This window comes from Nanorana parkeri, unplaced genomic scaffold (genome assembly GCF_000935625.1).
Source record: "Nanorana parkeri isolate BGI_ZX_2015 unplaced genomic scaffold, ASM93562v1 scaffold812, whole genome shotgun sequence".
NCBI classification, from domain to species: Eukaryota; Metazoa; Chordata; class Amphibia; order Anura; family Dicroglossidae; genus Nanorana; species Nanorana parkeri.
Window position 1 is genome coordinate 695,458 of NW_017307080.1, and position 24,777 is coordinate 720,234.

Genomic DNA, 24,777 nt, shown 5'->3' on the forward strand with positions numbered 1-24,777 from the left:
CCATATGGCAATGTGGAGATAAGGGATAAAGGGGGGGATTTTTGAAATGTATTATATCTTCAGCTTCCAAGTAGCGGGTTGCCATAAATATAAGGGTTTTTTTTTGGTTGTGCAGTAAACAAACATTGTTTACAGCCAGCTATGGTTGTTGCATACAAGTGTTGTATGGTGCGTAGAAGTGTGCTTCTCCCCCATCTACTGCTGCCTCCTCCACTGGCACGGGAGATCAGCACACTTCCAGGAAGTGATCTCCCCTCCAATCACTGATTGCAGAGGTGATGTGTATTACATCACTTCAGCCTGTCATTTCTCCAGCTTCTGTAGCTTCGGGAGTTCCTAGGTGATATTAATAGACCCCTGATGTCTCCGGAGGACCTGTCACTGTGTCTGTGCCATCACATAGGGGGCTTGTTAGTCCCCTACGTGTCAGCAATAAAGTTAAGCTTAAAAATTAAAGTCCTATATATAAATCATGTATAATAATATTTAAAAAAACCAGCACAAACTTTTGTTTTAAAAGTCCACCGCCCCACCTACATTCAAATGCGAACACGTCACTGCGAATGTCTGAGTGCGAGCAATAATTCTAGGGCCATCAATCACTGTTAACACTAAATTGATGAGCGGTAAAAGCTTTTAAAGAGTTGCCAATGGCCAATTTTGGGTATTGCAGTTTTTTGCAATTTCGCAGGCGCGCAAATTTTTAAGACCTGACATGTTTGGTGTCTATTTACCCCATGTGACCCCATCTTTTATATTTTTTACTTCAAAATTGAGGAATAGTAAATGTTTCATAACACAAAGTGTTTTCCAAACTTTCAGTACTTTTTTCTTTATAAAGTAAAAAAGAAAAAACGGGGCGTGGCTTGGCAATGGCCGCGTGAGGAAGCAGATTCCTGTAGCTCCGGACACAGCTTCTTTAATACTGGCACCCTATAGTACCACTGCAACGGATTTACCCATGTCAAAGAAGGGTAAGCAAAAGGGGCGCAAGTCGACCCCCAAATCGGCCTTCCACCGCCTATTTGACGGGGCACCGGGCCCGGAGGACAGGAGGCCTTCGTTGCGCCGTTATTCTTACTTTTCTTCTCTTCTCCATTCCTTATTCCATATATTATTATTATTATTATATATTTGTATCACCCATCACCTTCTGTGATGTGGCTACTAGAAATGTAGTGATTGCCAGAGCTGTAGTCAGTCTGGCTGAATTATAGTTGCCATTTATCTGGTTAATTCCATGTGTTCTGGCATAGATTGTACCTACCTGGGTGGAGTGTGACTCTACTATAATGTGGGACAGCCAATAAGGGACAATGTGAGGTGTGTGTGCAATTCACCAGCCAATCACTGGCGTTCTCAAAACCAGTGTTGCTTATATACTCAGGGGACATGTGCTCAGTGGGGCTCGCGTCATGGATTAGTCCAGGTTGGGGTGTTGTCCAGCCACCCACCCCAGGCTAGGCCTGAGGCCCGAGAGTAGGGATGCTAGAGTGCGGGAATAGTTTAGCTGAGCCTCAAATATGGAGGAAGCCTGTGCTGTTGTCGGAGGAGGAGAATTAGGAAAGCTGATGGCTGCTGGAGGTACCCGGAACATAGTGAAGCAAGTCTGGTGTCTCTCCTGTTAAGGATCTGTGCTCATCCCTGCTCATCTGCTACTCAAATTTCTATGTGCTGTGCTACAAATGGATCTACACAGCTGATGTCTGTAATATACTGGATGTATTGGATCCCTATACCCTCTCTCCCTAGTGTGAACATGTTATTTTCTTCAGCATTATATTTTTAGAGTGGACATCAGTTTGTGGGCACCAGAAGAGGGCGGTTAATGCTAATGGGGTAGCTGAACATCAAAACCCCTAGACAGACTAGTGATGACTCGGGTTATTCTGGCGTCTCCTTTAGGGTGAGCGTACATAGATTACATCACTAATGCTCAAAAGGACCAGAAAGTGGAAAAACAATAATTGTAACCTCTATGAATAAGCCTTTGGGTGAAACATGTGAGAGGTTGTCATTTGGTTGGGGGTGTGCAGTGCTGACATTTGTTGCTTTATTCATTTTTTTTCACTGATATACTGGATTTGCTGTGAATTTCAATAAAGTCTGCAGTATTGGAATTCTCTGCGGTCTGTTCCTATACTGCTAAAAGCAAAATGTGTGTTGTTTAATGAATGTAAAATGATTTCATATCAACATGCAGAGCTGCATGCTGAGGTCTTTTTTTTAGTGAAAAGGGGTAAAGGTCTTGATCTTTAACCCCTTGTTAGGACATACAGTCCTGCATATCTAGTTTACAATTGATAGTGAAATCTGCCAGCACAGTACAGACGGGGTTGAATATGGCAAGTATAATTTCCCCAGCTCCCTCCTCAACATAGAAGGGGAAAGCTAATGCTGAAGATCTTTCAGAGAAAAATGAATGCAGCCATGTTTATTGCTATGTGAATAGTAACATATAAAGTAGGCTGCAAAAGTGGAAATACACTTCAGTCTCTCCTGGAGATGGTATTAACCTTCTTTTAATTTAGAAAGTAAACATAAGCTGGGCTTAGAGGTGACAGTATATGTTGTGAGGGGAATTTATTAAAACTGGAGCAGACAAAAACCGGAGCAGATATGCATGGCAACCAATCAGCTTCTCTCTTCAGTTTGTTCAGTTAAGATTTTAAAATGAGAGAAGCCGATTGGTTGCCATGCACAGCTGCTCCAGATTCTGTCTGCACCAGCTTTGATAAATTCCCCCCTGTGTGTTTTGATTCTTGGTATGTTCTGTAGTTAGTCTTGGGACTAGTACTGTGTCATTTTGTTTCTAAACAGTAGAGCTGCAGCTAACGATTATTTTCAAAATCGATTAGTTAGCCGATTATTAAGTTTGATTAATCGGATAAATAATAATAAAATAAAATGTAAAAAATGGCTCCAGTGATGGACTACTAGCTTGTATTGAGATTGCACTCCATCACAGGAGCAAGCTTGGAGCGGTGGAAGTAAAAAAGAAAAAAAAATAGTGTGGTGTGCAATATAGTGAAAGGGAGGAGGTGCGGCGTAAAGAGCGTGGATGCAAGCGGGTCTGGCAGCGGCGAGTGTGAGGTGGGGAGGAGGTGCGGCGCACAGCGTGTGTGGAGCCGTGAACAGGGCCAACTGATCAGAAGCCGATTAATCGATTATTGAAAAAGTTGACAACTTTTTCAATAATCGATTATAATCGATTATGTCGATTAGTTGTTGCAGCCCTACTAAACAGTGCAGAATATGGGATTAAAAGTGCAGTATCCGTGTTTGCAGATGACACATAACTATGTATTGTAATAGAAACCATGCAAGAGTGTGAAGACTAGAAGCAGATCAAGACACTTTGGGGGATTGTGTAACTGCATAGCAAATCAAAGTAGTAGTTGTTGGCTTTGGACAGAATAGAAAAAGTTACAGGGGAGCGGCTAGATTCCCCCCTCCCAGCTCCGATCCGCCAGCGCTGACTGGCGGAACGGACGGGGGAGGGGGCGGGTATAGCTGGCTCTGCCTCTAGATAGGCAGAGCCAGCTGTCAGTCACGCAGCTGGGCGGATCCAGACATAATTGTCGGGATCCGCTTCAGCTGCGGCGTCTCAGTATACAATTTTATCAATTCAATCATTTTTAGTTAAATATGAAATATTGCTTATGGATATCATGCAGTTTTCTATCCAGTCAGCATGTCTGCTTTCACATTTATTCTACGTTCTTTTCTTTGTTGTAAAAACCCTGAGCTGAACAGAGATCAATAGCTCAAGCTGCAAAGTACATATACAAGAGAATGTGTCAGGATCACCACTTTCAATAATGAGGCATTCACTGGAAGTTGCATGAGCAATCAGAAGGTTTTTTTTTTTCCAAATGCCAAAGTGTCGTGGGTCTATGAAACAGAACAGCTGCACCACACTCGCGGTATACTGAGCCTAGGGTGACGGTAGGACGCTACTTTGTGTCCTCCCGTTACTCTAAGGAGAACTGTGGGGAAAAGCCTTGGTTTCAGTGGGAGTAATAGTGCCCCATCATTGGCTTCAGTGGGAGGAATAGTGCCCCATTGTTGGCGTGTGAGAGAAATGGTGTCCCACTCTTGGCCTCAGTGGGAAGAATTGTGCCCCATCGTTGGTGTCAGTGGAAGTAATAGTGCCCCAAGGGCCTGTTAAAGGCGAGCAAAGAGCTACATCCAACCGGTGAACCACAGTTTGGAGACCACTAGTCTAAAGAAAATCCGCACCCTTGTGACAAATTATAACTTGTAATTCTTTTAATTATTTAGTACAGGTATTTATATAGTGCCGCCAATTTATGCAGCACTTTACACATGACACATTCACATCAGTCTCTGCCCTCAAGGAGCTTTCAATCTAAGGTTCCTATCTCGCATGTATAGATATGAGGGCCAATTTAGACTGGAGCCAATTAACCTTCCAGCATGTCTTTGGAGTGTGGGAGGAAACCAGAGTACCTGGAAACCCACACAAGCACAGGGAGAACATGCAAACTCCTTGCAGATAGTTTTCCCTGTAAATTACATTTTGTTTAATCTTAAGGCAACTTAACACCAGTGCAAAACAATTGTGCAAGAGCTACCAGTGACAGTCGCAAACAAAATCTGCGTGTTCTTGACCTGCACAGTAATTTATACTTTGCTTGCTAAGGGCTCGTTCACACGAAATTGTATATTGCGTATACACGCGTCTATGCATGCACTATATGCAATACGCTGCCCGGACGCATCTCTGTTCCATTCTGTTTTTGCGCATATATACACTACCCAAATATACGCTCCATACGCGGCTGTGTATGCAGCCATTTATTTGCATGTGTTGCATATGGTACACTACGCACGTACGCGCGGCAGTGTGAATGAGGCCTTATAGTTTACATGCAGTTGTTCATAATTACTGTCACTAGATGTTAAGTATTCCTCCTATTTTTCGCAAAAATAAATAAAGTCCTTCTCTGGCGAGTGGAGTACATTAAAACGATTTCTAGTAAACATTGCACTTGTAGCCATTTGTATTGATGTTCACTTCCTTCTTCCCGTACTCCCGTACTTTTTTATCGTGTTGAGTGAGATGCTCTTCCTGCTATAGTGACATTACCAGTTGCAGAACTGCTAGGAACAGTACTGAGCCAATTACATTAGCAGGAAATTACATTTCTGGTCAGTTCTATGTACAGAACTCCCCCATACAAGGAAACCAAGTTTGAATTTCAGAAACTAAAAGCTGGCTGCAGATTAAGTTAGAAAGGTAATTCTTATTTACACAAATTCCCAAAAGGTTTGTATAGCAAAGTGTCAGGAGAGCTGAGGGGTACTGAGGCAGAGTGCAGTGATAGTTTCAGGAAGCTTTGTACATCATCCTCCTGGCCTCTTCTACCAGCCATCATCTCCCTACATTGAATAGAGATTCAAAGATGCCCAGTAAAGACATCACCAGGTTTAAAATGTAGTAAAAAGGAAAAGGATTTATTTAAAAATGTAATTAGCATGTGGATGAGGGGGGAATGAAGGAACCAGAGAAGGTTAAATATAAGCAGAATATACTTTAGCTTTAGATGTGGGGAAATGTGTACTGTTACCCTTTCCCTGCCACCGACGTATGGCATACGGCGGAACAAAATGGTGGGGGGAGGAGGGAACCGCAAGTTTAGGATAATCGAGTGGCATGCAGATCAGAGCCGCCAGCTGTCAAATCCTGGATCGCCGGCGGCTCTGTCATCTGTGTGTGGCTGTGCAGGAGGATTGGCAAATATGTGTAATATTTACCGATCCTCTGTGCAGAGCAAACACTGGAGTGATCGTCTGATCACTCCAATGTTTGTAAACAACTGGGGACACATAATTGGGGACACATGAACAGAAAGTGCTTTACATCACTTCATTCATGAGTTTCTCAATGGGCAGAAGCTCTCACTACAGGGGCTTCTCCACATTCAGAAACTGGTTGATAGAAAATGTTTTACTAATGATCAGTTTCTGAATGAATAGGAAGCCTCTGTACGGAGTACACCTCTATTCATTTAGAATGAGGCTGCAGAAAGAGATGGAGGACCATGTGTTTTTTTTCTATTTGAAAAAGGAAATGTCAGGGATCTGTTTAGACCCCTGAAGTTTCCCCGACCCACCCCAAGTTAAAAAAAACAAAAAAGGAAAAATAAATAAAAAATTTAGAAAAAGTAGAAAAAATAAAATGTACACAAACACCCCCTCCCTCCACACACATAACACACACACATAACATACACGTGCACGATATTGAGGTGTATGCCATGCACAGCGGTGTGTTGTAAGAACGCATTGCAATGCTTGATTTTTTTAAAAAATAACATTAATTTAACTGTATGGCAAAGCATTGTGATGCATTGCCATGCGTTGTGATATGCTGTGTTGCAATTAAATGTACTCCTGTATCATTTAAACACAACACACACACCAACACAGTGCACAAACGATATTTAACATAAGTCGCGTATGTACAGTTTTGAGTTCCTTCATTCAAGGAGGAAGAATGCAAGGGCGTTTCTAGGTTCCTAAAATACCCGGAGTACCCCTGGGCACTTAGACTAAAATGGTAAATATTGGGTGAAGTTGTTTCTCGTTGCACATGACTAGACATAAAAATCAAATGTATGATATTAAAAAAAGGAAGAAATAATAAATGAAAGGGAATACGCTGCTATATTTGCTATGTAAAATGTAATTTAAATTTTTTAATAATATGTTCTTTTTTTGATGTTTAATTCCATTATTAGGTGACTGCACAGCTTCCCTTCATATCCCTCTTCCCCATAGAAGAGAGCATGTTTGCATACTAAGGGGCCAGACAGGTTATATACGTCACCTTCCCAGTATGTCACAGCTGGTCTTTGTAGTGCCATGCTCCTAGCCCTCCATTCTCCACCTGTACCCTGTGCTTAAAACACCCAGCAGGTCTTTTCACCTCTATATGTGTCAAAGCATGTACTGGTCCACTTACTCTGGGCCCTTTGTGCTGCCTGAGATACCCGCTACCTCCCATTTACTTTTTCACTGGGGACACTCAGTGCTACTTTCGTAATGCAGGCTTCAGATTTCTTGCTGTGACATCATTGCGTCTGCACAGTAAATGGGTGCTCAGACAGCGAATACACTTCACACAGCGGGGAAGTATGTTTCCATCTGTGTACTATACAGCTTTGACAGCCAGACTTCTGCTTGGAGCCGCTGTCACTTAACACAGGCAGGGCTGGGGTGGGGGGCATCCTGTAACTGCTAGCAGCCATTCAAGGGATCCAAACTGACCACGCTCCCCCGTGCAGCGACCTGAATGGGGTGTATACACTGTACACTCAATGTTTTTTTTTTTACATTATTTAAAAATGTTAACAGTGGCAGCTGTGGCAGTGTCAGATAGAACTCACTAGCCCATCAGTTGAAACCCAGCATTTTAGCAGATGGGCTACTGTTAATGGGCCTTTGGTGAAAAAGAAATATGCATTGTGAGGTTCTGATTAATGTAGAAACCAAACTTAAAGGAGAACTATGAGGTGAGTGAAAATCACTCATCCTCATAGTTCGAGCCGACTTGTGACAATAAAACTGTCACACGTCGGCTCTATAGATCGGGAAGTGAGCGAACACATACCGTCGCTCGCTCACTTCTCGATCCTGTCCCTGCAGGGAGCCGTGACTGTCACTCACGGCTCCCTACAGGGATTCCCCCCTTCCCCTGTCCGATCCTCCAGCGCTAAGTGGAGGAACGGACGGGGGAGGGGGCAGGTACAGTTGTCTCTGCCTCTAGATTGGCAAAGCCAGCTGTCACTCACGCAGCTGGGTGGATATATGTCGGGATCTGTCCCGGCTGCAGCAGTCTCGGTATATCGCGAGCTGTAGCTCGCGATACACTGAGCTTTGGATCACGGGAGGACGTTAGTATACTAACGTCCTTACGTGACCCTTAAAAGAACTATGGGGAAAAGCACTTACCCCATAGGTCTCTTTTAAAGTAGTATTAAATGCTTATTTTTTTTTTCAGTGATGAATCCAGATCAAACAAATATACATTGCCCAGCAAAGTATTTTGTTACATTTTTACCCAAGCATTTAATCGTAATTCTGCACTGACTCCAACTCTCAACTCAGCTTCCCTGAACTTCCTGTCCAGTACAAGATAATCACAAGGGACAGAGCAGTCTGCAGCAACTTCCCATCTACTAGCTTGGAAAAGGGAGAAGGGAAAAGTAAGAAGTGGGAAGCAGAGAACAGTGGAATGTCTTGCATTGCAGTGTATTTGTGTTTTGCAGAGACGCCCACAGCTTACTAACACACAAAGGTGGCTCCATAGGACCCCGCAAGGGAAAGGAGCCACCCGAAAACAGGATATCAGGGCCAGTGCTCAGGAGATTGACTGATTTTGCAGGAAACTTAAACTTTTAAAAGTCAAGGACCAGCATCCATTGTAAGTGATTTAATCGGCATTTCAAAGAGCTTAAAAGAGTTTGACTTTAAAGGAGAACTATGGGGTTAAGGCTTTTCCCCATAGTTCTCCTTAGGGTAACGGGAGGACACAAACTAGCGTCCTCCCATCACCCTAGACTCAGTATACCGCGAGCTGCTGCTCGCGGTATACTGAGACGCCGCAGCTGAAGCGGATCCCGACAATTGTGCCGGGATCCGCCCAGCTGCATGACTGACAGCTGGCTCTGCCTATCTAGAGGCAGAGCCAGCTGTACCCTCCCCCGTCCGTTCCGCCAGTCAGCACGGGGAGGGGGGAATCCAGCCCCTCCCCTGTCACGGCAGAGAGCCGTAAGTCGAGTGCGAGTACCGTAAGTAGAGTGCGAGTACCGATATTTTTTCCGGTACTCGCTGATACCGAATACCGATACTGTAAGTCCCATTAAGGAAGCCGGCGTGTAAAGATTTGCCACTTGGCTTCCTGATTAGCAGGGAAGCCGTCTCCGTGCTCCCTCGTCGCCAGGTGGCGAGGAAGCATGGAGCTGGCTTTTTGGCCAATCGGGAAGCCAGGGGGTGGGTAATGACTCGCCGCCTGGCTTCCTGATTGGTCAGCTTCTCGACCAATCAGGAAGTCAGGCGGCGAGTCATTACATGGCTCCCGGCTTCCTGATTGGCCGGGAAGCTGGCTCCATGCTCCCTCGTCACCAGGTTACGAGGGCCAGCTCTCTGGCAAATTAGGAAGCCGGGGGGCAGGTGATGACTCGCCAGCTTCCCGACCAATGACTCGCCAGCTTCGGGAAACTAGCCGGCGAGTCATGACACGCTGCCCAGCTTCCTGATTGGCCGGGAAGCCGCCTCCATGCTCTTTCGTCACCAGGTGACGAGGGAGCATGAAGGTGGCTTACCGGCCAGTCAGGAAGCCGGGCAGCATATAATGACTCACTGCCCGGCTTCCTGATACCGGAAGTTTGGGTATCGGGCTAGGCATTGGAGCATTTTGGCGAGTACGAGTACTCGCCCAAATACTCGGCATCGGTGCATCACTATCCATTTATAATGTTTTACATTTCACTGTATGGTGACCACATGGTAATTAATCTCCCTTTTCATACAAACCCCACAGAGAAATACATTAGCATTTTTTAATGGGAGATAAGGAAAGGTTTATTAGCAATATGAACGCTATGTTAGTTTTGTGTAAGAGCATGATATGCTTTGCTAATTTATTAGATGAAATGTATATTATTACAGCAGCATTATCGAATGTAAACATTTCTAACTTTGCTTCATTGTAAATCATAGAGCCGCAGTTCCTTAGTTTAGTCCTCTCCCATCTACCTTTTATAATCCACAGTTGCCTGGCAACCCATAAGCTGTCCGCTTTTAAGAAAATGTATAGTGAGAGTCTGACTTTCTTTCCCTGGGCAGTCATGTTATAAAGATACAGTATCTATAGGTTTCACACGCAAGCAATGGCCGGAAAACATGCCAGCTAGTTATCACCCAGGAAAAACAATGCTGCACCTCCATGATGCCATTGGACCTCTCACTATAAGAAAGTTGTGGTCTGTGTAAGCTGTGGATATTTTAAAGCTGAACTCAAGGCACAAAAACGTTCAATTAAATATATTCCTTAATTGCCACAAATCTAATTTGTTATTAGTTAATACTTTGTAAAAGTAACCAATATCATCAATGTGCTATACATGCTATATACAGACTGCAGAGCTGTGGGAGGGGCCAAACATGCCTCACCCTCTAGAGGCAGCCTGCAGAAAACTACTGGGGGGGTGGGGAGGGGGCGGCAGTATACAAGACCAGTCACCCTGAGGACAGAGAACAGCAATGACCGATCTTTATTACACACTTTATTTCACACTGTATGAAGGAAAATAGGAAAGAAGAGGGGACAGAAAGGCAGAAACCCCTACAGCTCCCTGGTGGTGGACGGGCAGCCCCTACAGCTCCCTGGTGGTGGACGGGCAGCCCCTACAGCTCCCTGGTTGTGGACGGGCAGCCCCTACAGCTCCCTGGTTGTGGACGGGCAGCCCCTACAGCTCCCTGAGGGGGGTTAGGGGCAGATACCACTTCTGGAGTCACCAATGGAAATAAAGCCAGCAGGTGGCTCAGCCCACCAGATATCAATTGAAATATTATTTTTAGTGGACTGAACCCCTTGAAAGAACCAAATTCTAAGGCTTTTGAGATACTGTCCAGTGTACCAAATTTTAGAATTTCAATTAAGTGTAGAAATACATAATAGTCAGATGTGATCGCCAGCTAGCCACATTTAACTCCTCTATTAATTTACATCTAATTTGAACATATATTTTTGATCTGTCCAGTTTTCTTGTTGATGTACCTACAGTGGGGCAAAATATACTGTAGAATGCTACCTATGACAACCTTACAAAGCATAGAGCTCATGGACTAAGCTGCATCAGCAACTCTAAATGTAATTTTATAGTAACCATGTAATTTTAATGAGTAAATATCCGATACCTTTGATAAGTACCGGCTGTATCATGCAGTTTACTAAATCCTGGGTTGTTATTTTTCTTGTATCATGCAGTTTGATAGTTTGTGCACCTCCCTGACTTGATCTTTAGCTTTATAAATGAATACATGCCTGGTAAGTGTCACCATATCTCCGTAATACATAATTATCGAGCAGTTGTAAACAGACATCTGAACTGTTTGCACAGCGATGAAAGCAGGAGATACCAATCACAGAAGGCCGTGGCAGAGCACCTGTAAGCTATTTAGGTTCTAGTTCTATTTGTGTATAATTGGAGTTGGTTTCCATGACATAATTCCTATGTCTTTAGGGCCGGTATAAAATGCAGTATGTGGGTTCCAGATGAACCATCAGTTTGTGTGTGCCTAACATCGTGTAATATCCAAAGAGCAACATGTTGTAACTAACCCTTTTAATGCATTATATTGTTAGTTTAATTACTATCCGTATTTGGAATGCATTTAGAAAAGCCCAAATTTTATTTTACATAAACCTATATTAACTCGTTTTAGACTTTTTTTATTATTATACAGGATTTCTATAGCGCCAACAGTTTGCACAGCGCTTTACAATATAAAGAAGACTTTACAATCACAATACAAGACAAGATGGCAAAGAGGGCCCTGCCCGTGAGGGCTTACAATCTATAAGGGAACTTGGAGAACTTATTTATTTTCAGCTATAGCATAATGATAAATCATAAATCCCATAAAATATGCTTGCTAAGATTAAAGTGAACCTGTCATGAGAGACATATGAAGGCGGCTATTTGTAGGCCTCCTATTGAGAATGCTGTCCCAGAACAAGCTTGCTGTAAATTTGCGTCAGAACCACCTATCTCTCTACATGTTCTGGGACGAAGACTGACACAGTACTGAAGTCAGTCAGAATGACAGCCAGGGAACTAGTATTCCCAATGGAGAGTTGAGTAATGGCAGCTTCCATTAATCCTTCTTGACAGTGTCTATGAAGGTTCTCATTCATCTAGGTCATAGTATACCTGTAAAAAATAAATCAAAACTGGACTTTCTGTATTTTTCTAGAAGACGTTCGCTGGTCATCAGACTAGCTTTTTCAATTCAAAAGTAGTGTCTTTATCACACAAGAATTGACATGTGCGGGAGGTGACTAGTCACCCTACAGGGATCATATGCTAGCAACATAAGTACTCATTATTATTTAAAGACATTTTAACATTGCCAGTCTTTATGACAAATGAGCATTGTATTCCCTTCTCCGATCATTTACTGATGGTTGTTTTGGATAAGAAATCTGCTGTCTATGGACACCTTATTTTCCTGTTTCTTTACAGCTTCTACACATGGCAGGGAATTCAGGAAATGAGCCCTATTCCTCCTGAGTTTCCTACATCATTGCGTTTCCAAATATTGACTGCCACAGCATCAATGCCAACAGACACTTTTTTGCAGTACAGTGCAGTGCAAAACAGCTACTTAGTGTATGTCAGGGCAAAATAAATAACAAACATAAATATACACACACACACACACACACACACACACACACACACACACTAAATATTGTATATAGTACATCTCTGCAATACATGCATTTTTGCCATGTTTTAGCACTTTAAAGACAGCAAAATACCTGTTGATCTTCCAGAAATGTTGTGTTGTGGGCTGACAACACACTACACACTGGCCTGAGTGCTGCCTGTCCTGTCCAGGACTCTTTTGCTAAACTACTCATATCCTATTCTTCACAATATAGAGACTAATCATTGTGTAGATGCAAGATAATATCTTGGGGGGATGATTAGACTCCTTGAGATAACACAGGAGTTACACACGGGACAGCTCTAAATTTCTGACATGAATAACAGGTAATTTTTTGCATTTATCGAAAGAATATAACAAGACACTTTTAATGGCTTGATTGAGGGCCTGTTCACACTATAGCATAGTGCTAAATGCAGATACAGTGTGTTTAGCACAAGTCATTGTACAGCACACCTGGCGTGCCATACTGCGTGCTAGGTGCCTTGCCATTTTATTTCAATGGCACCCCAATGCACCTCCCAGCAACTATACTACCTCAGTACAGACGGGCTGGAGAATGAGTCTACTGGAGCTTGTGCACCGCATCTGCAATCTACTGATCACGTCTGCATTGCTTTGCAGGATACATTGCAAATAAATCAATAAATGCACCTTTTTTTTTTTAAATGAGTGCATTTAAGATTTTGTTTTAGTGGAACATGCCCTTACATTTATTAATAATCAATATGAAATGTCACAAAATCTGGTAGAAAACATTTCAGGTTTTGCCCTAGCCTAATAAAATCTACAAATACAGTATGGTTGAGAATGTAGCTCTTTCGTGAAGAACTTTTATATTATTAGGAGAGGCCCTTTTAATCGTCATGTGGAGTCTTCAGATGATAGATTTAGATCTGTTTAATGGCTGCATTTTTCCTATTTTATATTCTTTATGTTAACAGATCAGACCTGTTCACACTTGTCCATTTTCCTGCACATATTTTGTTGCATGGCATGAAGTCCAATTCATGACTGCGTGGTTAGGTCTCATTTATGTCCTGAAGTTCAGGATGGGTTTTAAAAAAACAGCATTTGTAAAATGTTTCTGCAAAAACAGTTAAGACCCATTGAAAGTCATTTTAAATCCACAAAATGCATAATATATAGGTTACTGCATGTGCATACGTTTTGGCTCTTTGCAGTGTCTTTTATAGTAGTTGAACTTTGTTAGGCATGTTGTATCAGATACATCTTCTATACTTATCTAATCAGGTGCTGTCAGCATATAGAAGGCAATTCTAGCTGCCTGCACTTCCTTTCTCAATGCAAGCAACCAGGTGCCTGGAATGTCAATGTAGCATGCATTTACTTCCTGGGTTAATAGGTCTAGAATAGCCAATAGCAGGCTGGTTATTGCACCCGCCCACTGCTGCTGTCAATTAGCAGAGGAGGACTGGAAGGAGAACTTCTGGTCCACCTCTGCTGATTGGCAGCAGTGGGTGGGTGCAATAACCAGCCTGCTATTGCAAATTGAAAAAGCAAATAGCAGCCTAGCTATTTATTCCCATGCTGTCTGTTGTTGATGTCTTTGTAAAATATTTATTTACTCTGACAGCACATGGCGACCACGCTGTCAAATAATTTTTTTTTTTTTAAAAGCCCAGATAGCAGGGGATCTCGGAAAGGTTTACTCTGCTAGACAGAGTGAGGTAACCTAGGACAGGAAGCCCAGTCTGTCACGGTGCTTGTGTTTCACAAACGTAGGAAGTGTGCTGAGCTGTGACTGTTAGAAACCACTGACTGTCACTGTTGTAAAGTGCTTGGCCTGATGTCTTTTTTTATTGCCTCATAATCCCAGGCACAGAACAGCCATTGTTCTGACCTTTCTATAGGTGTTATACAGGGTTCTTTCCAGTCTGCACTGTAATAACAGATTATTATGTTTTCTTCATAGGCTGACGTGTTTATCTAACACAGGCTGGCCTGAAAACCAAAACGGACATGGCCTGAAAACAGTCCAATTTTGGCATTTTACTAAAAATACTCCGTTTTGATCATTATCCTACAAAATGGTAAACATAAAAGTGCTGTTAGGAATTATAATATGCATGAAAGAAATGCTTAAAGGCTAAGTTTACTTTTCTGACCAAGTTTTTTGTCACACCAATATTTAGGGTGTAATATGAAAAATGGTCAGATCTCAGCCTTCCCCCCTCACACTTACCTGACTTGCAGGGTTCTTCGCCCCACAGGCTTGTTTTCCTTTCTGAATTTGGTACACCTGTGCGTGGCTCCGTCCACACAGAGGTGTCATTCTTTGACAGGATCTGTGAATGCAGAAACTGCAAGACCATCGGCCGTGGCAGAAGGACTTGAATGGAATATAAATGCTGTTATGTCACTGCACTTTTAGTCCATTTACACTTCTCCCATCCACGTTACTGCATGTGTGTACCACGGTATGGACTTGAATGGGAAGATCAGTCTTCAGGAGCATCTTCCACAAGAGATGCCTGTCGGGGGACGCAAGCTCTCTGCATCCAGGGACAAGCATCTCTCCTAATCTGCAGGTATTCATACCATGTACGATTACATGCCAACATTCACAGATAGATGCGGCCATTGGCACCCTGCCATGTACTTGAATGAGAAACAGCAGCCACATTCGTATGGATCCACCTGGGATTCCGCAGGTCCTTGCCAAAGGAACTCCCAGATGCCTGTATGCATGAGGCCTTCAAATGGAACTCCAACCAAACTTTTTGTTTGGTTAGAGTTTAGAAAAGTTAGAACCATTGTTATATTTTCAGTACTGTTGGGGAGATTTCCCTTTACTACCTACCTCAGTGAAAGAGAAATCAACTGTTTTAACAGGTTATAATTAATATCTTACTTCTTTTGACTGGTTCTGCCTACATCTGCCAAAGCCCTGTCTATAGCATGCTCACATTTGTTTGCTAGTGATTGTAGCATTGGTTATTAGCGCTAGGTTCATTGACTGCCTGGCTGCCTAAATATGTATAAATTCAGCTTTAAGTGCTTCTTGCTGGGGTAACCCATTGATGTGGCAACAAAGCGGGTGAGTTTTAATGCTGGGCTGCCGCATATATGCATCCATGGGGCTCTGCTGTTGTGTGAGGACAACTCCCGGTCACAGTAAATGATTGGGAGCTGGTGGAATGGGCCCCTCATGTGACCACTGTGGCACCCAATCACAGCATTTACACTAGGACTACACCTCCCGACATTCAGTCCCAGTTAAAGAGCTGGTGGGAGGTGGCAGTAAGGGGCTAATTGACCTGACCAGATTCCTTGTCTTGCACTGCCTCTTGCTTTGCCTTGCAGAATAAACCAATTACTCGATACCCAAAACATTGGCTGAAATGTTTTACAGTATAAATACTGTAAAATAGTTGATTACCTGTTGTGTTTTTTTTTATATTTTGTGTTTTACTATCTTCTATATTTAGTGAGCTCAAGTGTCAGAGTCCCTAATGCTTCCCTCCAGATACTGTTGTCACAGCATTTTTACCAGGAGAAAAGAAAGACAGTTTGGCCTTAAAGGCTGTAAAAACATGTTGTGTGTTTTTTTTACTGTCAGCACCAAAAAAAGGCCTCTTCTGCAAAATGCGCAATGACACAGAGCAGAACAATTACAACTCAAACCAGAAAATGACATGAGGCATGAACATTGTCCAGTTAAAAGATAGATGGAATCCAGACCAATAGTTGAATACAGCAAAGAAAATTAATGCTTTGATCAACAGCTGGCAACAGGATGCCATAATGACAAAGAATACAAGCAAACCAATGATGATTAATGATACCATGCAGAGGAATTGTCATGTCATAAATGTTTCCGTGATCTGCACATAAATGATGGCAGCAAATGGGGATAAAGGCGATAATTAATTGGCTTCTTGTAATGCAATGGTTCAACAATGTTAGGCCTGGATAAGCTGAGCTAAATATAGCTTAAAGAGGAACTCTGGTCCAAACAAACCCCTTCTATAGTTTATAGTAGTAACTGAGTGGTTTGGATCTCTCATTTATAACCTGTTCAAAACTTGCCCTTAATTGTTGAATCCGGGTGGGCTGCAGATGGCTGATCATAGGAGCTCCTATTCATAGAAGTGCCGAGGAGTCGCCACACAAACCTCCGAATAGGTTTAATTATTTCAAATGTGTATATTTGTTAGATCATGGGGACGCCATTCATTTATCCCCATGCTTTACCAGGCAGTCTTGCCTGCTATGGCTTACACACTTTTATTAAAAGGGGGCTCCAGAGCAGGTGCAAGAGGCCCTCGAGGCAGAACAAGGGGCTAGAGCTTAAAGAGGAACTGCAGGAATGTAAAAAGTTAACCTTTGCAGTGTGGGGCTACCACCACACTGCAAGGGTTAACTGCTTGTTCTTTAGGGGCACAAATAAATATACTTACCTGATGCTTGAGACTGGCTGCTAGACCAGTCCCTGCAGCCTCTTCTCCCCCTGCCTCTGGCAGTCTAAGCCTGGCTGACATCATTATGTCTAATACAGCCCATTCACTTGCATTAGAGGTGAGAATGCTGAGGGGATGGAGTGGGAGAAAGATGAGCACTCACTGCTGCAGGACCAAATATCGGGTCAGCACATCTTGTTTATTCTGGCCCCACAGAACAACAAACAGTTAACCCTTGCAGTGCTGGGGTAGACCCATTGCAAGAGTTAACTTTCTGCATACCTGGAGTTTTTAATGACTTGGTACATAGTGATTTAAAAAACAAATCCAGGCGTCACATTTAATATTCAATCTTACATTTTTTAGAGTTTTTATTTGCCTTTGTAAATCACCAAAATGGCTGTTTGAACATGAAAAATGGTAAGGAAGAGAATAAAAAATAGACCCCTTGTTTTGTACCTGTATAGGACTGCCTTAGCAAGTGTTTTCTGCCACTACCAAACTGTATGTATGTGGTTTCAATTGATATTTTTAAGAATTACAGTCATGTATAATATTGTACAATATGTTATGTTTTTATACTTTGCTTTCCTGTCATTGACCATTGATTTGCTTTACAGACCTTCACAGCATGGTGTAACTCACATCTCCGGAAAGCTGGGACACAGATTGAGAACATAGATGAGGATTTCAGAGATGGCCTTAAACTTATGTTACTACTTGAAGTCATTTCAGGTGCGTAGAACTATGGCGACTAGTGAATGACCATACATAAACCCCTGTGTATATGCATTTTAAAATGGAAAACATCTGCAATATGAGTGATGTTTTAGCTAGGAGCACTTTTTACAGCAGTAAGCCACACATAACCCTGACTAGTACAACATTCATTTTATAGTGAACATATAGAGCACATTATGCAGAGTATAACCCAAGTCCTATTTTCCAGAAGAGAAAGGAATTGGCTTTAGGAGAACAGCAGTTCCTGTTCAGAACTGCTCCAGATAACCCAGAAAGCACAATACTATGTGTTGTCTTACAACCATGGTGCATTCTCTAGTGGCTAAAATACTGTCAGGTTCCTTATGGACAGTGATGGATAGAGTGCTTACTTTGTTGTGACAAAAGTATATTGAAGAAAGCATTCTTTAGTTTAGCTGTGCAGAGGTTTATTATTTACTAGTATGATATTTGCTAACCTTCATCCTTGCACCAGCCTCCATCTGAGCCAAGATCTATATAGATAGGCAAATTCTGTAGATACCCAGGGTTTCTACCTTCCCTTGAAGTGATATCTGAGCTGTTGAAGACTTTTCTAGTGTCATTTGGGGAAGTTATGTTTTTTTATTTTAGCTATGGATCCACTTTTGATTTTGTGTCTGCCATGCAAAATAGGATTTTTGTACTCACCGTAAAATCCTTTTCTCTCCGTTCATTGAAGGACACAGGGCAACAGATCGTAGATCCTGTATGGTAGGTATATCGCCACCTGCAGGAGTAGGACGCTAGGCACATAACAAAAAGACAAAAAACAGCCTAGCAGCGGCCCCTGCTGGTGGCCCAACCCCCCCACCTGCTGACAAGTCTCCAGTTAGTAACAAGCAGTTAGGAGTGCACCCCCATAAAAAGAGGGCGGGACCTGTGTCCTTCAATGAACGGAGAGAAAAGGATTTTACGGTGAGTACAAAAATCCTATTTTCTCTCCCGTTCATTGAAGGACACAGGGCAACAGATCGTAGATCCTGTATGGTAGGGACGTCACCAAGCAGTAACTCAATGAGGGATGGGCAAACACAAACAACCCAAGAAGCACCCAAAGAGCCGCCTGCAAAACCTTGCGCCCCAAACCAGCATCCGCCGATGCTAAAACATTCACCTTGTAGAACTAGACAAAGGCGTGAACAGAAGGCCAGGCAGCGGCCTTGCAAACCTGAGAAACAGAAGCCCCATGGCGAAAAGCCCAGGAAGCTCCAACAGCCCTAGTAGACTGGGCAGTGACAGGGAAAGGGGGCTCACGCCCCCCAACGGCATACGCCTGAACAACCATATCACAAATCCATCGTGAGCGGTAGCCGCCGACGCGGCCCGGCCCCTACTAGGGCCCCCCATCTAGAAGAATCGCCAAAAAAAAACGGAAAAAAGGAAAGAAATTTTCCAGAGAAAATTTTTAGCTCCTTACTCCTGACGCTAGGCAAAAAACTGGAGACTTGTCAGCAGGTGGGGGGTTGGGCCACCAGCAGGGGCCGCCCCTAGGCTGTTTTTTGTCTTTTTGTTATGTGCCTAGCGTCCTACTCCTGCAGGTGGCGATATACCTACCATACAGGATCTACGATCTGTTGCCCTGTGTCCTTCAATGAACGGGAGAGAAAGTATTATTTCTACAACTCCACCTGACAAAGTTGACATGACAGAGGGAGGCAATACACTGCCTGAAGACATGCAGGGCCTGCCACAATGCAGCTTGATTGACATCATGCTGCACATGAAGAATAATGAAGACTATTCTTTTATATATAACAATCCTGAATTAATCCCAGAGATTTTCTGACATTTTGTAAAAGTTGTTTTCGTTGTTGATCACTTGCAGTACTTACTCATGCTTGCTGCCACTCTGTTGTTACAATACTCTGCCATATTATCAGAACAGATTCTTGAATTGAACATATTGCTTATATGTACTTAATGTACTGTATATATACTTATAAACTTAAAACAATCCCTTTTTCATCCAACAGGCGAACGCTTGGCTAAACCTGAACGTGGAAAAATGCGAGTGCACAAAATCTCCAATGTCAACAAAGCTCTGAATTTTATTACCGGTAAAGGGGTAAAACTGGTCTCCATTGGTGCTGAAGGTAAGAAGACCTTTGAATCGGGATAATCTGAAAATTGTCATATATCATATAACAGAAACATCTCTAGAGTGGATGTGGGAAATGACTGTCCTGGTATAAAGCCCGTTGCTAAATTATTTTATTATTTTTAAGCCCATAGACACATAGAAGCATGTGTATCGCAAAAGGCAAAGAGATCTATATATTATTATTATTACAGGTACTTATATAGCGCCGACAATTTACGCAGTGCTTTACATAGTTACACATTCACATCAGTCCCTGCCCTCAAGAAGCTCACAATCTAAGGTCCCCATCTCGCATACATACATATCCGTCCATTTCTAAATGACTGAATTTAAGTAAATCAGGATATTTTATATCTTTACATGTAAATGCATACACTTAAATCGCAAACTGACGCACTAGATGATTTAACGTTTGTGGACACCTGACCACCACACCTACTGTATATAAGAATTTGTGAAGTCAGGTACTGATGTTGAACGGCAAGACCCATCTTGCAGTCTGCACTCCAATTCATCCTAAAGGTGTTCACTGGGACTGAGGTCAAGGCTCTGCGCATTCCACTCAAGTATTTCCAAACCTGACCAACCATGTCTTTATGGACCTTTGTTCACAGGAGCTCAGTCATCCTAGAACAGAAATGGCTTTCCCCAAACTACCACAAGGTTGGAAGTGCATAATTGGCTAAAATATCTTTGCTTTAGTATTAACAATACCCTTCATTGGAAACACCTGAAGTATGTAGCTTGGTGTGGGGTCCATATACATTGGCAATAGAGTAGGTGTGATGGTAAACCTTTAAGCGCTTGGCCGTATAGTGTAAACCTGTGCATTTGCTGCTTCTTTTGTTCCCTCTTCCAGTGGATTTGGTCTTCTCATTATAGGACTTATAAGCATAAGTTGGGTCTGGTGACCTCATCTTCATATGAACAGCCATCTTGTCGTAGGAAGCAGAGTGGTTCTAGTTATTACAATTTACAGAGGAAGAGACCATCATTAAAGAGAAACTGGTTTTACTCTGAAGATGAAAGGACATCTTAACATTTACTGTGATAATTACCTGCCCTAAGATGTCTGCATCTTTTTTTATTGTTATGTTCTTGTGTTTAATACCTAGTTGGGTCTTTTCTGACAGGAGCGGTCACTAATGTTAGTGTCTATATTTACTATTAAGTGTCCTGTAGGAGTGCAAAGTGTATTCAATTTCAGGCGTATATTATGGCAAACTCTGCACTAATTTCTTGATTCAGTCTTATCGGTCTGGTCAAAGCTTGTTTCACTTGTATTACAATTAAATATGTGTACTGTATTTGCTGGCGTATAAGACTACTTTTTATACCTAAAAACATCCCCCGAAAATCGGGCGTCGTCTTATACGCAGGGTATACAATGTATACCTTTAGTTCGTTTAGGCCAAGCTGGCCCAAAACGAACATCCCTAATCTGTCAGCCCGCTGGATGTGTGGTAATACTGTATCTACGTTAGCTTCGGCGACATACAGTAGCTGAGCCAATCACGGTGAGCGATGTACACAACCAATCCAAGCAAGCTTTGTATTCATTAATAGAATACGTTGCTCGCAGTGATTGGCTCAGCACGGTATACTGCATGTAGCTGAAGCTACCGTACATACAGTATTACCGCACATCCATCCATGATGTTTTTAAATGGTGTTGCCTCGGAAGTGGGGTAGTCTTATATGACGAGTATAGCCCAAAACCTATGTTTTAAGTGGAAAATTAGGGGGTCGTCTTATACACCCAGTCGCCTTATACGCCAGCAAATACGGTATTTTTTTTTTTTTAATACAATGATTTCTAAAGTTATATAGTATCTTGAACTGGTCACCTGGAGCAGTCTGACTGTCCTACCAGTAATGGGGTTTACTGTTGGGAGCACACTGGATATCTGTCACAAATTATGAGCAAAAGTGCATATACTGCAGACATGCACTGAAATGTGTTTGTTTTTTTTTTGTTTGTTTTTTTTTTTAGACACTGTGACCATTATTTGGGTGTTTTGGAGAATGTTAAATCTGTCAATATGAAATTAAAATTATCCTTTAGTTTGTAATGGGTCTGTTCCCAGCATAGAATCTAAAGCTGAGTACACATTCAATGAATGTCAGCTGATTTAGCAGGAAGCAGGGTTTGTGACCCTAATCATTAGATCGACTTTTGCTGAAGGAACTTGTTGGAAACATTTTTGTGTAAATTGTATATGGGCAGCACAGTGGTTAGCACTTCTGCCTTGCAGTACTGGGGGTCCCTGGTTCGAATCTTGGCCAGGAGTTTGCACGTTCTCCCTGTGCTTGAGATAAGGAACTTGGATTGTAAGCTCCTTGAGGTCAGGGACTGAATGTAAATGTGTACTATATAAAGCATGCTGGAAGGTTCATTGGCTCCAGTCTAAATTGGCCCTGTATGTATACATGTGAGATAGCGCCCTGATGTGAATGTGTCATGTGTAAAGCGCTGCATAAAATTGTCGGCGCTATACAAATACCTGTAATAAATAAATACATTTGTCCATCCACACTGTTCAGCATGGATGGAGAAATCTGTTCTATTTTCTGTGTTCGGCCTGCCGTTTAAACAAAGAAAATGTAAGTGTGTATACCCGACTTTAGAGTGTAATGTGTCAGTCATTAACTGAGTAGTGGGTGTGCACATGGCAACGATATCTGTACAGTATAATAAACATTTATTACCTGAAACTCATCATTTAATCTTGGGATCAGTTAAACTAGACATTAAAGGTTACTCCACCTTCGCTACAACCTGCTGTACTAACAAGTTGGTAAAATCATCAACTAGGTTAACTATATATGTTCTGACATTCTTGTGTGGTCTGTTGAAATAATAATTACACCCAATGAGAAATGTGCAGATTTGCTTGTTGGGAACTCTAAATATACTGTCAATAGCCCTTTTCAGGTTTTTGGAAACTGTGTGTATGCTTGGAATGGAATATATATGCAGAACTCAACGTTTTCTGTAAAAGTCAAGCTTGAAGGCAAGATTTATATTGCATATTCATTGGTATGGCATGCCTGACAACCGGAACACACAAAGGCCAGGGATATATGGCATATGAGATTGGGTACTCATATGCAACAAATAGATTGGGATGATATATTTGAGAGCAATGTTGTCAGCCTCCCTATAGATCATCATTAAGGAAAACATTTCCAGGATACTTTGGTATGACCAGTATGAATTCCCTGTAATGCATGAGGGTGTTTAAGACATCTAATGACAGGTGCTTGAGGGGGCAAACGGCAGATATTCAAGGTGCTGGTGCTCCTGCAGTTTGGTTTTCCAAATGCAGTCAGTTGGTTTTGAACTCATATTCCCTCTTACATGTATTCATCCTTCCTCTGCAAAACAAATCCTGGGATTAGGAAGGCAAAAAAATATATAGCACATATCAATGGGGGGAATTTATCAAAACAGGAGCAGACAAAATATGGAGCAGTTGTCTATGGCAACCAATCAGCTTCTCTCTTCAGTCTGTTCAGTTAAGATTTGAAGATAAAAGAGAGAAGCTGATTGGTTGCCATAGACAACTGCTCTAGATTTTGTCTGCTTCTGTTTTGATACATTCTTCCCATTGTGTCTGGGTAACCACCAGTTGCATTAAAGATGAACATCAGGCGAACAACTAGTGTGTGTGTGTGTGTGTGTACATATACACTGAGTAGCCAGATTATTTTGACCACCCCATCAGTACTTCGTTGGGCCACCTTTTGCCTTCAATAATGCGGCGATTTCTTCTTGGCATTGACTCCACGAGATGTTGAAAGGTGATACGAGGAATCCTGACACCATGCCTGATGAATAGCACTGTCCAGTTCTGTGAGATTTGATGGTTGTGGAACTAGCTGCCTGATGGCTCTTTCACCTTCTTCCCACAAATACTCAATTTATAATGGTCTGGCCCTCTAGCAACTTCAGCGCGAAATTATAGCTAATTTGCCTACAAAGGTCAGGTGGTCATAATAATCTGCCCACTCAGTGTATATATGAGGACACTTTTTCACTTTGACCTGCATTGGCAACATGACGATGTCTCTAGAAAGTAAACCTGCCGTGGATAAAATACACAGGCTGTCATTGCTGTCCTCCAGAAACGCTAGCTTCCTTTCTGGCTGTCTTTGACATCAATACTTTAAAGAAAAACTCCAGACAGAATAAAACTTAAGCCTCATTAGGGCTACCCCCACACTAGATGGGTTCAGTGCTCATTTTTGTCTAGAGTCTAAAAAAACAAACTTATACTCACCTTTACCTCGGGCTGGCTGCTAGACTGGTCCCTCCATCCTCTCACCACCTCCGCTACAGCAATGGAATGTCCCTTGGTGTTCTTGCGTCCAATACACTGTATAGGATGTGATGACTCATAGGTTCTTAAACCACCAGTGTGAAGGGGTCAATTTTCCAGCTTTTAGGGGTTAGCGCTTATTGTGGTAATGTAGAGGTGCAGTGATGCTGTATATGTGTGTACATTTTAATGACTCGCATTGCAGGCCTTCATTTTTTGTTTTTTTTTAAATTTGGCCTGAATCCCAGAAATTCAAAATTTTCTCCACAGGAAACCTTAGTTTGACACCAGGGTCAGACTGTTAAGAAGGAGTCACAGATTGCTTGCAAAGCACAGCGGTGGCCATTTCCATGAGGATATGAAGAGGGAAAGCTAACAAAAGATGTATGTTTCTGTGTTCATATACAGCAACTGCATATGCCTGCTTCATGTACACTCAGTGTACATTGCTGGCATATGTTTTTTTTAAACATACCTCCGCAAAGGTGGAAATGGTCTTTTTAAGTTTTCTCCTGCCTGGTTCTTTAAGACCAAACATAGACATCAGGAAGTTGGAGTAAGTCGGAAGTCCTCATCCACATGCTGGTTCCAGGTCAGTGGGTAAAAGTACTGAAGTAAGAGGATTAGTATGACTTGCATTTGAGAAAGGAGAGATCACCAATGGCAGCCTCCATATTCTCTG

General features: G+C 42.3%; 1 protein-coding gene across 5 annotated transcripts in view; it reads left to right on the forward strand.

Annotated features, from left to right (window-relative positions):
• Window positions 1–24,777, forward strand: part of ACTN1 (actinin alpha 1) — a 135,690-nt gene that overhangs the window by 47,443 nt on the left and 63,470 nt on the right. For all 5 annotated transcript variants that reach the window (XM_018565099.1, XM_018565094.1, XM_018565096.1 and 2 more), the window contains exons 2-3: window positions 17,531–17,645; window positions 19,646–19,765. In XM_018565099.1, coding sequence (XP_018420601.1) covers window positions 17,531–17,645; window positions 19,646–19,765 — 235 coding nt within the window. The remainder of the gene's footprint in view (window positions 1–17,530; window positions 17,646–19,645; window positions 19,766–24,777) is intronic.